The sequence below is a fragment of the Phalacrocorax carbo genome, chromosome 5 (genome assembly GCF_963921805.1).
Source record: "Phalacrocorax carbo chromosome 5, bPhaCar2.1, whole genome shotgun sequence".
In the NCBI taxonomy this organism is placed as follows: Eukaryota; Metazoa; Chordata; class Aves; order Suliformes; family Phalacrocoracidae; genus Phalacrocorax; species Phalacrocorax carbo.
In genome coordinates this window covers 59,865,681-59,882,332 of record NC_087517.1, presented here as the reverse complement: position 1 = coordinate 59,882,332, position 16,652 = coordinate 59,865,681, and the positions used below count along the sequence as shown (strand labels likewise).

Sequence of the window (16,652 nt, the reverse complement as noted above, 5' to 3'; positions counted from 1 at the left end):
ACTTTAGTCTGGCAACATCATGTACCTACCATTTTTTGCAGCTTTTCCATTCTCTCCTCCCATTCCTTACCAACCTCAAAAAACAAACAAACAAACAAACAAACACACACACCTCCTTAATTTTCACTTCTGGGGTCTCTGATCTACAGTGTTGGAATGCTTATTCTGTCATTCAATGCAAAACAAAATCCTTGCTTTCTCTCCAGTTTTTAAGATTTGTAAGTACTTTTATTGCCCTTTTTACTCTGAGAATGTTTATTTCAATAATATTAACTGTTTTAAATACTGGTTTAAATCTTGTTGGCTGTGCTGTTGCCTCTGTGCCCATTGACCCCTTCTTTCAAATTGGATTCCATTGATTTCAGTGGAGTTCTGCACAGTTCTGTTCTTGCAGACTCACATGTGAAGTCCAAGCTCTTGCAGTAATATGAATATTGTTAAATGCAGGAAGGTTTTGTTACATAAAAATTCTGGTTTGACAAGTACCTGTCATAGTTATGTTCACCCTTATGCAACACGTATGTGCTCAAAACTTACTTTCAAGTAGTTTATACACGATGTTCTGTTATACAATCTGATAGGTAAACTGCCCTTAATGCTTATGGGTATGAGATGGGGAAACCTATCCTGAACATACTTCAATCCAGATAAGATGCGACATAGGAACTCCAGTATGATGGCGCCCTTTAGGCCTTTTATAACCCTTGGGACACTGTGGTACACTGTGTTGAAAGCATTAGGAATGAGGTTGGCTCTGGGAAACTGGAAGTTCTGTAATATCATGTTTGGACTTGCTGTCTATACAGTTCAGGAGTTATTACATGTATCACTTTCTCCCAGTCATTTGAATTATGAGTCACACAAACCAAAAGCGGAAGGCGTATGTGTGAACAAAGCAGATGTGGATGTTTCTGGAGTTTGTTGTCAGGTTTACTTAGATGTTGTTTTCTGTCCTGCCCCATCTAGGGCAAGTAAGTTCAATCCTTTGGCAAGTCCAGCTAGCTGCTACCTCAGTGACAATCTGGGACTGAGACCTGACCGTTAAAGGATAAAACCTCACACTGCTAAGTCTCTGGAAGTCTCCAATGACTCAAACTTCCACCTACAGCTAAAAGCTTGGCCATCTTTGTTTTGTTTAACTGAGCAGGAGCAAAAAAAAAAACCAAAACCCACCAGCTGTGTGCTTAGCATGATAAATAGAGAAAAATGTCTCTCAAGAATCCTCGCTGTCTATGGCCTGCCTGCAGGACGCCTTGCCACGGACAGGCCAGTTAATTGCTAAAGGCACATGCAGAGATAGAAATAGTTTCCAAACCCAGAAAGCAAACCTGAAATCGGATCCATACACAGGCTCTTGGAGCTCAAATGGCAAGTCTCCTCCAAAGGATCTGATTGCAAGCTCAGGACCAGAGCCTATGATCAGCTAATTTTTTACCTCAACCAAATTTGAAATGTGGTCTGACTGAAGGGGAACCTAGTCTTAAATAAATGTATTTAATAAAAACAAGAAACCATATGAGAATACATATATATTAAACTATCCTTCCATAAACGTGACAGAATCAACTGTAACTCACACTCTAGGCCTCTAGAACTGGTGCTCTGTGATGGTTGAAGCACAGGAGCAAACAGCGAAAGAGAGAGGCAGCCAAGCTGCCACCATTAACGAGGTACGCCACTTGCGCAAATTTCCTTTGCCTCCTAAGCCGTACCGCTAACCATGTGGCGTAACGGCTTTCGCGAATACGGATGCTGCACTGCGGCGATGGCACAGTTCAACCAAACTTCCTCCCTCCACCTCCCACTTCGACGTTAAGGCCACCCCCTTTCTCGGTTGTGATTGGCAAGACGGGCGGAGCCCTTCGCGGTGATTGGCGGCTGCCGGAGGAAGGTGGGGTAGGTTGCGTGAAGGGTAATAAAGTTAGTGGGGCTGGCTCGATCCGCTTTAGACGCGGCAGCGAGGCGGCTCTCTATGGGGGTGGCCGAGGGAAGTGCTGGGTCGGTGCTGCTCCTGCTGTGGTGATCCGGAGACTCGCCCTGTCCCGCGCGGTCCCCCCTTCCCCTCCCCAGCCCCGGTCCCCGGCTCCCTTCCCCTCCCCCCCCTTCTCTTGCCTTTTCCCTTGCCCTTGGTAGCCGCCGGGACCCGGGGAAGCTGACAAGGCCTTAGGGAAGGTGAGAAACGCGGGAGTGGCGGGAGGGTGATCTGGGGCCGGGGGAACGGGTACTGCTGCAGCTGCCACTTAAAATGGCGGCTGCCCGAAGTGGCCGCCATTTTCTCGTCTGCTTTTCGCTTTCTTCCGCACAAAATGGCGGCTCGGGTCGATGGCCACTCCTGCTGTCTGCTTTCGGATTACTGTGGGCGCTAAGCGAAGGGGTAGAGGAGATCGGCAGCCCCCGCTAGGCGCGGAAGGGAAGCTGGACGGAAACGTTTGAGGTTAGAGCCGTATATCTGCAGCGAGGAACATAGGGCCGGGTAGTGCCGGTTCGTAGCTCTTCCTTTCGGGGGGTCAGATGGGCTCCAGGATCCTCAGCTCTCGCTGCGGTCTGTGGGGCCCGAGAGGTTTGCCCTTGGTGGGGAGTAGCCTCGGTACATGTAACGGGCTGCTGTCTTAGTATCTTTTAGGATCCGCATTGGGGGGGTGGGGCAGTTGTTTGTTCTCAAGTGTCGGTGGGGAGAGGATTTTTTTTTTTTCCTTTTGGTCATTTACTCCTGTCTCTGTCCTTCGTGGAAAGGAGAGCGGACTACCGAGAAGCAGCGTCTGCTGGCAGCAGCCTCGCCTCGCCCATGTTTCCTGTTTAGGCTTGGGCGGCGAGTAAAGCGAAGGCGCTGCTTAAGCGGGGATTGTGGTGCGGTGGGTGGGGGGTACCGGCTCTTCCCCCCCTTCCCCCCCTTTTCCGGGCGGAGCGGGGCGGGCGCCGTTTTCCGCCGGCGGCGGAGGAGCGGAGCCCGCTCACATCCCCGGCAGAGAACAAAGAGCCGGCCGGGCTGCTGGCGGCGCCGGAGCCTGGAAACGGGCGGCGCCCGGTGGGGGAAGGGGAGGAGGCTGGGAGCGCCCGGCGGCGCCAGCTCCATGCGGCAGGGCAGCGCCTGCGTCCTGCGGGGGGCGCCCCTGCCGCAGCCCTTTTGTTCGGCGGCGGCCATGTTGGGAGCCGCTCCTCGTGCCCGTGCGGCCGCCTCCGCCGCGGCGAGCCGGGCGCTGCGGGGACGCGGCGGTAACGGCACCACCGCCCCCTTCACGGAGAGGTGGTTTCGGTTCTCTGTGGGGCGTTTCTCTGGCCGACTTCCCGAAGAGCTGACTCGTTGCTCGCTACTGTTGTGTCTTGGAGTAGATCTGTGATGGTGCGTCGAAATGCCTCTGGGTCTTTCTGTAGGCTCCGCAGGCGTTTCTGTCCCCGTGACTAGCTTTCTGCTACGTGAGCAGTGCAGTGAAATTTTTCTTTCTGCTGCTGTCTTGCAAGCTAAAATTTGAGATGGGGAGGGGTGATATTTTCTTCATAATCCAGTAGTTTAGTTGGCCGTTTGGGCTTGAGTGTAGAATAAATCATTTTTACTGTATTAAGCGTGCATTTTGTGACCTGGTACTTCTCACTCTGAAACTTGACTACTTTGTCTTGCCATAATTAATCATAGTTTGTAAAACATACCAATAAAGGATTCATTTAATTATGCTGTATTAGCAGAAAAAAACATTTAGGTTGGTTTTGTTTTGCAAGTGCTTTTGGGGGGTTAATAGGGTAAATTTGAGGCTTTTGCGTTCTTAGTCTGTGATTCCCTTGTCTTTCTTCCCCCGTTGGAAAACATGGCTATGATGACGAAATAGTCTTTCTGTGAGTATCCCGAGTGCTGCATAAAAGAAGAGTTCTTGCCTCCTACGAAGTATAGTGTTTGGGGTTCCCCTTTCCCTAACAAACATTTGTACTTTTTTGTAAGTTAGATATTTATGGCTGCTAGTAAAACTACTATAATATGAACACTTGATTTGTCTTTCTAGGTTTTGTTTTTCCCCACCCGGTCAATTTAATTTTATTCTTTTGAAGATTCTTCGTTGTCAAGCCGCCAAAGTGGAGAGTGCGATTGCAGAAGGGGGTGCTTCTCGTTTCAGGTACTAGTGTTTTGTTTGTTTGATGAACACTTGTCAGTGGAAACTCTCCTTCGAGAGTTTAAATTTGTCTTATGTTTATACCAAAACTGACAAGTAACTGAAAGCATTGGGATTTTGAACTTAGCCAATATTGCATGGTTGTTTTTAACAGTGCTTCTTCAGGCGGAGGAGGTGGTAGGGGTGCACCTCAGCACTATCCCAAGACTGCCAGCAACAGGTATGTCATCTTGCTCTTTGATCTGACATTTTGAAGACCGAGAACACTTAATTGTGAATACTGAGTTGAAAGTAGAGCATCTTTACACTTGTACAAGGAATACTGAGTTCATTATATATTAATGTCCTTGAGTCTGTGTCAGGATAACATATAGCCTGTTGAAGGTCTGCGTCATGACACAGTGATGTGAGGTACGCAGACTTTCCCATGCATTTAACTTGAAAAGTTTAGAGGAAGGGTTTTCTTGGGTGTCTTTTAATTACAGATGAGTGAATACTATGCAACAGATGTTGCAGTGTTAGTAGGGGTAAGTGCATCCTCTAAGCAAAGCTAGTAACAGAATTAGCCTAAGTAAGGCAATATTGAAAGGTTATAAGGCCAGTTCTTGAAATTGTTTCAGTTAGCGGTCATATTCTTAAAATATTTTACAGCGAGTTCCTGGGGAAAACCCCAGGGCAAAACGCTCAGAAATGGATTCCTTCACGAAGCACTAGACGAGATGACGACTCCTCAAATGACAAAGAACGACATGATGCAATCTTCAGGAAAGTAAGAGGGTAAGTTCTTGTGAGATCTTTTTCTGTCCTTACTGTTTTCTTCACCAATATATATCGCCAGTGTGGGTCTTGAGTTCTGGGGAGAGTGTCCTTTGAAGGGAATGAGGTAGGAACTGATAGGGCGGCGGCAGCCAACACTTGAGAAGCGATTCTTGTAATAGTCTTAAGAAGTAAAGGCAAACTTGGGTCTAAAATTACTCGTAGCATGCTTATAAGGTTTGTAATCTGGATTTTTGTTTTCTCTCCTTCAGCATACTAAATAAGCTTACTCCTGAAAAGTTTGACAAGCTATGCCTTGAGCTCCTCAATGTGGGTGTAGAATCTAAGCTCATCCTAAAAGGGGTCATACTGCTGGTAAGCTGGCTGCATTTCTTTTAACTACAGTTCTCTTGCATGTTAGAAATAAGAGGTTGGCTGTTTTTCATGGGATATAGAAGTAACACAGCTGATGTGGTGTTTGATAATCCAACCATACAGAAGTAATGTTCCTGATCTTTGTAAAAAACAATATAGGGAGGAAGTAGACTTAATGCTCTAACTTCCTGTTTTAGAAGTCTCAAAATCAGTGAACGTGGTTGGGGGGTTTTTTGTTTGTTTGGTTTGTTGAGGGTGTTTTGTTTGGTTTTGTGGTTTTTTTTCCTTAATAATTTAAGATAATGATTAACAATCTTATTTCCCTGGCCCCCTTCTTCCTCTCCTTGTTCTCCTCATGAACAAGCCTAATGGTCTTGGAAAAGCTACCTCAGGTGACCTCTTAGTGGTACACCAATTTAACTGTCATGTCACTTTGTTTAATCTGAGATCAGGTGGGAGATGCTAACTACAGTGTTGGGATGATAAGCCTCAAATATGTCCCATTTGTTGGCTAAGGATTATAGTAGATCTCTGGTGGCATAGAGTAGCTTTTTTCTTTTGCTTCACTGTTAAGACTAGTGTTAGAACCCTTACTTCTGTATGTTTGATGATATAGCAAAAAGTAGTTAGATGTCCTAGGTCACATAGAGCAGTAATATTCCATTGTGTGTCTTGCAACTCACTTTCCTAACAACATTTGCATCCTACTACATGTGACTTCATTCAAAATAAATTTATTTAGATCGTAGACAAAGCCCTTGAAGAGCCCAAGTATAGCTCACTGTATGCTCAACTATGTCTGCGGCTGGCAGAAGATGCACCCAACTTTGATGGCCCATCAGCAGAGAGTCATCCAGGACAGAAGCAAAGTACAGTGAGTATCTTTCTCAAACTGGAATGATAAATTTTGCTAGCATGTATAGTTGCACTGATTAGCTTAATTGTTCTCTTTGCTCTCTTTTGTTAGACATTCAGACGCCTCCTAATATCTAAACTTCAAGATGAATTTGAAAACCGAACCAGAAATGTTGATAGTAAGCTTTAAAACCAGTTTAATACAGAATTTATTTATCTTCTCTTTTCACAGCCTTGTTAAACAGACTTCTTTGTTTTCCAGTCTATGATAAGCATGATGGTCCCCTCCTCCCTGAGGAGGAGGAACAGAGAGCCATTGCCAAGATCAAGATGCTGGGGAACATCAAATTCATTGGAGAACTTGGCAAGCTTGACCTTATTCATGAATCTATCCTTCATAAGTGCATCAAAACAGTGAGTATTCAGATTGGGTGGGGGCTAAGAGCAAAATAGGAGTGCCAAACTAAAAATTGTACATATTTATGCTGCTTTAGGAATCTGGGAGCATAAATTACCACAAAAATGTTTCCTGTCAACTGTCTACCCCACAATTATCTACACACACATACACAGAGTCCCAGCTAGCTTTGAACAAAGTCAATTTTACTTTTTTAGTAACACAAATGACTATGGGGATTGTGTCCAAGTGCAGATGTATTTTTGCCTGGACAGAAGTACTAGAGGTATTTCTAAGTACATACACTAAGTAATAAGTACTTCAATTAGCAATTTTTAAAATAATTTTTAGGCCCATATGTCATGTTGTGCTTGCCTCTGTGGACAAAGCTGTCACTTATAATGGAAGTAGTCATTTATAATATGTGAAATACCTAATTCTCCTTTAATATTTCAGCTTTTGGAAAAGAAGAAGAGAGTCCAACTCAAAGATATGGGGGAGGATTTGGAGTGCCTCTGTCAGATAATGAGGACAGTGGGACCTAGATTAGACCATGCAAAAGCCAAGGTATGTGCAGATCCACTGCAGTTATTAAACTAGCTAAATTTTAAGGCTAAGACTTCAATTGCGTGAACCTTCTGTATTCAGTGTTCTGTTCATAAGTACAGAATTGAGGTCTGACTTTCAGGAAAGCAAGAGTGCCAGCTACCTCTCCTGCATCAAATCTCTTGATTGCTAGAGGAGCCAATCTTTGAAATGGTTTTCAGTGTCTTCCCAGAATGCAGTTAGGGTCATTAGGAATTCATAAAAGCAAGAATGTTGTTTCTCTAAATTCTACTTGAAAAGATGTAGTAAGGAACTCTGTTCTCAACAAAACTAGGTGATCTGACATGCATTTTGGACCTTTACTTGTGAGTTCCGAGTGTAAACTTGAAGTGGTGGTATAATACTGAGAATTTTGGCAGGTTTTCTTCTTTGACTCAGATGAGATATCTTGCACTAGCTTTGTGTAAGCTCTATGACCATCAAGGAGATTGAGATTGCAGGAAAGGGCAGTCTGCTCTGTTTGATTTAGAGGTCTTGAATGTGGTCACCTTTCCTGAAAATATTCAAGACCTTGTTAGAATTAGCTCTCACTTGCCACATCACTTTTGTTCCCCCAGTCCTTAATGGATCAGTACTTTGCCCGTATGCGCTCCTTGATGTCAAGTAAGGAATTGCCAGCAAGGATTCGTTTCCTGCTGCAGGTATGGTGATAAAATGGCTTACTGCTTCCTTTTTCTCTCAAAGTTGTCCCAAATACTTTCCTAATAATCCATTCTACTCCAAGGATACTGTGGAGTTGAGAGAACACAACTGGGTTCCTCGCAAAGCTTTTCTTGACAATGGACCAAAGACTATCAATCAAATCCGTCAAGATGCAGTAAAAGTAAGTGTTGCATGTGAAGCCTCGTGCATTGCTTTTGCTTAAGTATTAAAGTGGATCCTTATGCCCTTTACTCCATGTCACAAAACTTAGGCTGTGCACTTTTGAGTAGGTCTTACAGTAATGTGATAGTAAGGAGTTAAGGGTTAAAATCAGATGGACTTTCATAGTTCAGGGCTAAAAACTGGACTTTCTCAGGGACTACTACTCCAAACTGACAAAAATTATTCCTGTTTTAAAGGATCTGGGAGTTTTTATTCCTGCTCCTATGTCTCAAGGGATGAGAAGCGACTTCTTTCTGGAGGGACCCTTTATGCCACCCAGAATGAAACTTGACAGGGACCCACTCGGCGGGCTTGCTGATATGTTTGGACAAATGCCAGGTACACTGAAAGAGTGAGGCTGATGTGATGACTGTGGCTGTACTGTATTGAACAAGAACTAAGACTGTCTTGTTTCCTTAATAATACAGGTAGCGGAATTGGTACTGGTCCAGGGGTTATTCAGGATAGATTTTCACCCACCATGGGACGCCATCGTTCAAACCAACTTTTCAATGGCCATGGGGGTCACCTCATGCCTTCTGCTCAATCCCAGTTTGGAGAACTAGGCAAATCTTTTCTGAAAAGTCAGGTAAGGAAGATTATGTTCACAGAGTGACTTCAAGCATGTTTAGAAGCTCTTCTACAGATGCGTATGTTATGGATTGTAGCCTGCTTATGTTGAAAGATTTTCTCAGATTTGATTCTGATAAGAACTGATGCTCAGCTGATACAAAAATTCTAAACCACTTCTTAAATTGTGCAAGAGATGCAAGGAATACACTTTTTTTTTTTACTGCAAGAAAAGGTGCATGTGGCTTTGGTGGGTCAGAATGGTGTGTTTTATTTAACGACAGCCCTGTTTTTAGGGATAGATGCTACTCTCCCACCACCCCTGCTCCTTCTTTCTCCCTTCCTGGCAAATAGAATCTTTGTTCCTCTGGTCCCTCTGGTACTACTTACCATATGATGTACGCCACTCCATCATCTGCACTTCTTTCTCTATATCTCCCTTTCTGAAATAGGGGCAAAGCCAGCTCTACCATAACCAGAATCAGGGACTCTTATCCCAGCAACAAGGACAGTCGAAGGATATGCCACCTCGGTTTTCTAAGAAAGGACAGCTTAATGCAGATGAGGTACATTACATGCCTACATTACTTAAAGCCTATTCTAAATATTGCCCAATGATTATAGCAAGACGCGTTATTACGAGGACTAATGCTGGAACTCTTTCTTCTGCTCCTCCTCCTCCTTCTTTGCCCCTTCCTCTTTTACCTTACCCCTCACTTTCTTTAGGGTATCCAGCGTCCTATGAGCAAGACTGAGATATGAGGGCAATTCCTTGGGGTGTCCTTCCTTCCCCCACACCTCCCCAAGAACACTACTCTGACATCAGTTCCCATGCATCAGATTGATAATACTTGTAATTGAAATTTCAGAAACTCGTGAACTTCAGAAACTTAAGAAACCCTGAAGTGCTGGACCAGGCTAAATTTTTTTTAAGAACAGGCTAATAGGCAAAATGTCACCTGCGAAGTAAACCCCATTGTGAAAAACTGAGTGTTAACTAGACTTGTATCCTGATTTCTGAGCAATTGGTAGAGTTTTATCTTGGCTGTAAAATACATCAGCAAACACGCTAAATATCTTCTTGGGTCTCTAACATACTGCATCTAAAAGGAGCAATTCCAGATCTTGATACTAATGGAATTAAATACCAGTAACTTGCAGCACCTTGTGATTCATTGAGTCGTGCTTTTGGGGGAATTTCAGTACATGTGGCTTAACCTGTATTTGAGTGTTAATGTTGTAGAAATGGAAGTCATGCTTCAGTGGGATCGGTTGGTGTGAGTCCATGGCTGTGTGTTGTTGGTCAGAATACTTGAAACAGTATGATTTTTTTTCTGACTTATCTGTTTACAGATTAGCCTGAGACCTGCTCAGTCTTTTCTAATGAACAAAAACCAAGTGCCAAAGCTTCAGCCCCAGATAACTATGATTCCTCCCAGTGCTCAACCACCACGCACTCAGACACCGCCTTTGGGACAGGTAAATGTAAAACTTACTGTATATTGTTGGCTGTACTCAATTTCTTCATGCATGTACAACTTACACCAGTTTCTGATATGGGGAGGGAGAGAAGTATTCCATTGCACAGAGCAGGATAGACAGAAAGAATGTCTGAAAACCTAATTTGACTTTCACCTGCCTCTGTACATAGCTAGTGTTCTTCAACTTGATATAAATGTAGGTAGATGTGTACTGCAAAGAAACAAATTCTGGTGCTGTGTTTTTCAGCCTCCTCAGCTTGGTCTTAAAACAAATCCACCACTTATACAAGAAAAGCCTGCAAAGACCACCAAGAAACCACCTCCTTCTAAGGAAGAGCTACTTAAACAAACTGTAAGTTAAGTATGTAATAGAGCTGCTTGAAGCCTCGTATTATGCTCTTTAAAAAGAAAATGTTTAACTATACTTTTCCTTCCTCTAGGAAGCTGTTGTGACTGAGTATCTGAACAATGGAAATGCTAATGATGCTGTCAATACTGTGAGGGAAATGAGAGCTCCAAAACACTTCATTCCTGAGATGCTAAGCAAAGTAATCATTCAATCCCTAGATAGATCAGATGAAGACAAAGAGAAAGCAAGTACTTTGATCAGCTTGCTCAAGCAGGAGGGAATAGCCACAAGTGACAACTTCATGCAGGTACTGCAATCTAATAGGCTCACAGTCCTTGTTGCTTGGCTGTTCATGATTTTCAGCTAGCGTTAAGGCAGTGTGCAAATTTTTCTAAGTCCTGTTGATGTGAGGACATAAAAATAATGCATGAACATCTGAGGGGCATAAGAAGTGATAAAAGGAAGAAATGTAGGGGCAGGACTTCAGGAACTGGAAATGGGGAACCTCTTGGCAAGCGATTCAATGCAGGGAAGAAACATGAGGCTCCTATGTAGTAAGGGTATTGCTGTGCACAAGAATTTCAGCTCTGTGTGTTCACTGTCTCTTAGGCATTCCTGAATGTATTGGACCAGTGCCCCAAACTGGAGGTGGACATCCCATTGGTGAAATCCTACTTAGCACAGTTTGCAGCCCGTGCCATTATTTCAGAACTGGTGAGCATTTCCGAACTGGCTCAACCACTGGAAAGTGGCACCCATTTCCCTCTCTTCCTGCTTTGCCTTCAGCAGTTAGCTAAGTTACAAGATCGTGAGTGGCTAACAGAACTGTTCCAACAAAGCAAAGTGAATATGCAGAAAATGTTACCAGGTAAGAGTTAATCACATCATCACATCACTCTTGTGACATCTCATGTTACTGTATGCAAGATGTTTTTTTCCCAGCTTTTTTACACCAGAGTAAAATAACATACGAGTTATGTTGACAAAAGCACTGTCATGATTCTTAAGAATGGTGTGTTTTAAGAGGTGGTTAGACCGCGAACTACTGATGATAAGTTCTGATTAGGACCAGCACTTAACTGTGTCTGTCTTATTACTTGTCAGAAATTGACCAGAACAAGGACCGCATGCTGGAGATTTTAGAAGGGAAGGGGCTTAGCTTCTTGTTCCCGCTTCTGAAACTGGAGAAGGAACTGCTAAAGCAAATAAAATCAGATCCATCCCCTCAAGCCATCTACAAGTGGATTAAAGATAACATTTCACCCAAACTTCATGTAGATAAGGGATTTGTGAATATATTGATGACCAGGTGAGATGCTATCTTAATGTTGTTTAGTTGCATGTTTTGTTAAGCTACCAGTAAGTCTCTGACTTTGGGAAGGCTGACATGTAGCTCTGTGCAGAAAAAGATACGGTACACAGGGAGATAAATTGGTCTTGGCAGACCTCCCCTGTATTAAACACTCATTGTATTTGAGAAAAAAAAAAGCAAGTCTCTGGCTTCCATCAGTGTCAAGTGTTGCTTTTGCTTGGGAAGAAGAACCCTAGACCTGTGTATTCTTTTTCTAAAATTTTTCAGACCTGTAGCAGAAGCAAAACTAGGATTTTTATCGTGCACAGTGTGCCACAATAGTAATCCACTGCATGCACCTAACTCCTAACAGAGGCAGGATGGTATTGTAGTCATGGCTAGGACAGTGAACTTGAAAGCACTTGCACTTGGCTTGCTGTTTTAGAACATGAAATAATCTAGCTGCCTAACGGTTTACAGAACTTAACTTTTCGTGGTTTGTCCAGTTTCTTGCAGTATATTTCTAGTGAAGTAAACCCACCTAGTGACGAATCAGATTCTTCATCTGTTCCATCTAAAGAGCAGCTAGAGCAGGAAAAACAACTGCTTCTTTCCTTCAAGCCGGTAATGCAGAAGTTCCTCCATGACCATGTTGATCTGCAAGTGAGTGCTTTATATGCACTCCAGGTGCACTGCTACAACAACAACTTTCCGAAAGGTACGTGTGTCTGTGTATGGCTTTCAGGCTTGCCCCTAGGTTTCTTAAGAGTCAGATAAACTGTTCAGAAGGCTGTAAAGATAAGGAAGCTTAAATTTCTTTCCACAGGCATGTTACTGCGCTTCTTTGTTCATTTCTATGACATGGAGATAATTGAAGAAGAAGCCTTCTTGGCATGGAAAGAAGATATTACTCAAGAGTTTCCAGGGAAAGGCAAAGCTTTATTCCAGGTAAAATTGCTAACATAGATATTTGTATTCTGTGATCTGTGCTGCACTGGAGTGTTTGAGAAGAACACTTCCAAACAGTGTTTAAGAATTGTTAATATCTAGAAATTTCATGGAGTATTTCACTAGGAAGGAGTGAAGCAAGATAAACTAAATCTTGTTTTCTTTACTAGAGGCCTACCTTTAGTGCAAAGTGTGGCTGAAAGATTTCTAAAATAAGTTGGGGGGAAAAAAAAAAAGCAGTGTTCTGCAGAAGCATAGTGGGGAAATAATTCCTGCTGCCTTAAACCAGTTTTATGTAACTGCAGGTAAACCAATGGCTAACCTGGCTGGAAACTGCTGAAGAAGAAGAATCTGAAGAAGAAGCTGACTAAAGAACCAGCCAAAGCCTTAAATTGTGCAAACATACTGTTGCTATGATGTAACTGCATTTGACCTAACCACTGCGAAAATTCATTCCGCTGTAATGTTTCACAATATTTAAAGTAGAAGTATGTCATTAGGATATCTTCTGCAACAGGTTTTTGTAGTATGTCTTAATAGTCTACAATAAAAATATTTTAGAGTATCTTTAATGTTTAGGTAACAGTGTATTAGCAGCATGCAATAATTACATCATCAGTTCTTGAGCAGAAGCAGTCTGTTGCAAGGGTCTTCTTTGCTGCCAGTTATCATAGGCTGTTTTTAAGTTAGAAAACTGAATAGCAACACTGAATACTGTAGAAATGCACTTTGCTCAGTGTAATACTTGAGTTGTTGCAATATTTGATTATCCATTTGGTTGTTACAGAAAATCCTTAACTGTAATCGATGGTTGTTGCCGTAATAGTATATTGCCTGTATTTCTACCTCTAGTAATGGGCTTTATGTGCTAGGTTTTAATATCCTTGAGCCTGGGCAAGTGCACAAGTCTTTCAAAAAGAAACAGTTTACTTGCACAAAAACTGATCGGCTGAAGAGATGGTTTAATGCCCTTTGGAAGAGGTTTTTGTGGGTGTGAAACATGACATGGTGAGAAATTTGAATTGGTCCCTCTATAGTACTGAAATTAAGTCTACTTAATTTATCAAGACATGTTCATGCCCTGATTTTATATACTTGTATCTATCAATAAACATTGTGATACTTGACTTGTTTTTGAATGTCTCCCACTAGAAAAGCTTTGACTGACAACTGGTTTACTTAGGCAAGGAAACATCAGTAGGAGTTGGCTTAGACTGGGACCATCTTAAGATGTTTTCTGTAATTGTCTTAACGTGCAAATGAAGTCTAAATATGGTCACAGACAAAATTAGACACTACGGATTTGCTGTGACAGGAGGAAAAGTAAGTTGTGCTGAAGAAATGGTAGGAGTTTGCCTTGTGGTCCAATGTATACTTTATCAGTGAGTATGTGCTTTTTAACTTCCTAATGCTTTGAACTTTCCCCAGGTCACATGCATGTGTTTTTTAATCAAGTGACACTTACTATTAGCTGCCTGCTTCTCAAATTGGCAAAAAAGGCAAACAAACTCAAAAATGAGTTAATGGTGTTGCATTGTACAGGCTTGATATGTCATCTATTAAACACTCAAAATACCTTGCTTCCTAGAACTTTGTCCCTACTGAAATTTTTTTTCCTTGTTGATACTTGAACTTTCACTGTTGAAAGGTGATGGTTTTGTAATGGTATGGCAGTAGTGTCTCCTCGACTGACACTTTGTTTGGCCAGTGCTGGAAGTGCTTTAGACTATGTACTGTTTTCTGCATCATGGGAGATGGAAAAAGCGGAGCAGGAGTAAACTAGAGATGATAAAAGGGGCTTGCTTTGAGGGGGAGTGGGTCTGGTGTTCTCCTTTGGCTGTGGAAGGCAGGCTTCCTTGCCTGCAGGCATAAGTGGTATCTAACAACTTAGATGCCTTCAGTGAGTTTCTTCAGGTGCCTCAGTAACTTGCTGTACAATGTGCAGCCTAGTAAATGAGGGTAGCATGCTTCTGTAAACCAAATAGCATTTGTGAGGGGTATCTACCATCTTAAATTGCTAAGAAAAATTCCATTACACTTAACCACTGTCTCCGCATTTCAGAAATGCGGTGTATCTAGCAGTAAACAGGAGAGCAGGATGTAGCCAGCACTTCTAGCTCATGAAGGGGAAGAGGAAAGTAGCATGAAGTACGCTTGAGCTGGGAGCTGGCTGCTTTTGATGTAGCTACAGCTTCTGCTACAGCTCCTGTGTAACAGTGGTGTGAGCACTGACATGGGACCTCAAAAAAGTATTTCATGGTATAGTGTTCCTCCCAGCCATGATGCAGAGTAACCTTCAGTTTATGAAAGTATTTCCTCTCTAGAGTAATACAGTTGATGGTAGATCTACAGAGGCTACAAGCTTTACCCCTCACTTCAGGTGCATTCTTGGGTAGATAAAGATGCTTCTCAAGGGGATATCCGGTATACACTAATTAAGATTCTGCAGTTAAACACCCTTTATTGGGATAGAGGAACCATAAGTACAGTTGCAAGGTTCACTTGCTCCTAATTAATTCCAAACTCTTGGAGTTTTACTCCGAGCATAGTAAAGTACAGTGTAGAGGAGCAACCCTGCTACTGAAACAATGCTGTTTCATTAAGTCTGCTGTTAGTTTCCTTTGCATTTAACCTTTACTGTTAACAGCAGGTGTGTTCAGCTGTGCATACCACTAGAATACTACTTTTTTGTGTACTTACAGGTTACTAGATATGCAATGCCCTTTATTCCCATGTGCTGCAAAGTGGAAGACAGGAAGGCACCACAAATCATGAAAGAACAGTCCTAAGTGGTAGTTTGTAACTAAATTTACTGTAAAGGTGAGAATAAAAGGCAGTGCTAGAAGGAGGTGCAAGATAGTTAAAGTTTTCAGAGAAAAGAACCAGAACCTGCAACTAGCGCTTTTTTTTTTGCCAGAGTTTCGGTGGAGGTTAGGCTGGCAGCTGTAGGTTGTTGGAATAGCATAACTAAGCCTTGTATTCTTGTTCCATCTAAATTCTGATCTTTTGTACTTGTGCACGGAGGCTTTGCTGCTTGGTTTGTTTGTAACTAGTCACTGAGTTAGCTCTGTTAGAGAAACTCCTGTAAGAACCAGGACCAAAAATGTGGAATAGAACAAATGCAGTAGAACATGCCACTAAACCACAGAATTACTCTCCATCATGAAACATTTGAAAAATGTACATGCAGTCACTACAAACAGATCTTGTTTCTTGAAACTGGTATCAAAATAGCTCTGGTAACTGCAGTGTGTGTGTCAAAATAGTATTTCCATAGATAAGGAATGGGAGCCTCTTAACTTGATCTTGAGCTACTAAGTTTTTAGTGCTTGTCTGCAGTGAGCGTGACTAAATCTGGGAAATGGGAGGGGGGTTCAGTTGGTCTAACTGGTGTGTAGCTCTTAACTATGAGTTGCATTGTACTTCAATGTAAATAAAGCGTACGCCATTTCAAGTAGTAAAGTCAGTCAAAATTAAACCAGTGTAACTGATGGATGATAACGGCTTTTATTAGTATTGGTTTTGTACAGTGTTTGGTATAACACTCCCAGAAAGACTGGGAAAAAACGGCGTAGTAAACACATTTCGTACCTGTTCTTACCTTCTGAAATGTTGAACTAGGTTGCAGTTACCATTCAGGAAACCACATCCAGGTGTCAGAGTTGCCTGGTGTACTTGGCAGCAAGGGCTTGGAAAGCATGTCTGTTTACATGAGTCAGTCCATAGTGGATTTAAAGGTTCCTGCAAGAGAAGTTAGGGGTTGGTTATTGAAAATGAGCAGTCAGGAATTTTCACCTTTTCCAAGACAAGCAGCAGCACGGTGGGATTGCTGTTCATTGTCAGTTTTCAGAGTGGTAGAATATTAGATCTCTTTTTTTCAAGCTGTACTTGTCCCTGGTGCTTAGTTATGTTAAACATAACATGCTTCAGGAAAGGGTTGAGATCAAAGTTTCCAAGAGGCAAAATGTCTCTGTAACTGCCCAGGCATCATTTTTCTTGGATAAAATTGCAGGAAGAAGCCTGTGGGGTTGCGGGGGGGAGGAGGTTGGGTACAGAGCAA

At 42.6% G+C, this 16,652-nt stretch overlaps 1 protein-coding gene and 1 non-coding gene across 3 annotated transcripts; both read left to right on the top strand.

Annotated features, from left to right (window-relative positions):
- Positions 1-3,322: 3,322 nt before the first annotated feature.
- EIF4G2 (eukaryotic translation initiation factor 4 gamma 2) lies at positions 3,323-13,719 on the top strand. Of its 2 annotated transcripts, XM_064452719.1 has the most exons (22): positions 3,323-3,340; positions 4,039-4,103; positions 4,255-4,320; positions 4,752-4,877; positions 5,129-5,231; positions 5,974-6,105; positions 6,199-6,265; positions 6,349-6,500; positions 6,940-7,050; positions 7,647-7,730; positions 7,814-7,912; positions 8,151-8,292; positions 8,382-8,542; positions 8,976-9,089; positions 9,877-10,002; positions 10,252-10,356; positions 10,445-10,660; positions 10,963-11,221; positions 11,458-11,662; positions 12,151-12,362; positions 12,471-12,592; positions 12,898-13,719. In XM_064452719.1, exons 1-22 carry the CDS (start codon positions 3,338-3,340, stop codon positions 12,961-12,963), a joined length of 2,736 nt encoding a protein of 911 aa, XP_064308789.1. In that variant the 5' UTR covers positions 3,323-3,337; the 3' UTR covers positions 12,964-13,719. The 2 variants fall into 2 exon arrangements, with proteins under 2 accessions (XP_064308789.1, XP_064308790.1); XM_064452720.1 differs by lacking the exon at positions 8,976-9,089.
- On the top strand, positions 9,131-9,291 carry LOC135313735 (small nucleolar RNA SNORD97). The gene has a single exon (XR_010373263.1). It is a non-coding gene; the product is annotated as a small nucleolar RNA SNORD97 (small nucleolar RNA).
- Positions 13,720-16,652: the final 2,933 nt, after the last annotated feature.

What these genes read in the sequence shown, in the direction of transcription:
- EIF4G2 (XM_064452719.1), top strand. An exon ending in TCCGTCAAGATGCAGTAAAA is followed by an intron (nt 7,913 to 8,150) that starts GTAAGTGTTGCA and finishes CCTGTTTTAAAG; the next exon opens with GATCTGGGAGTTTTTATTCC. An exon ending in AAGGCAAAGCTTTATTCCAG is followed by an intron (nt 12,593 to 12,897) that starts GTAAAATTGCTA and finishes ATGTAACTGCAG; the next exon opens with GTAAACCAATGGCTAACCTG.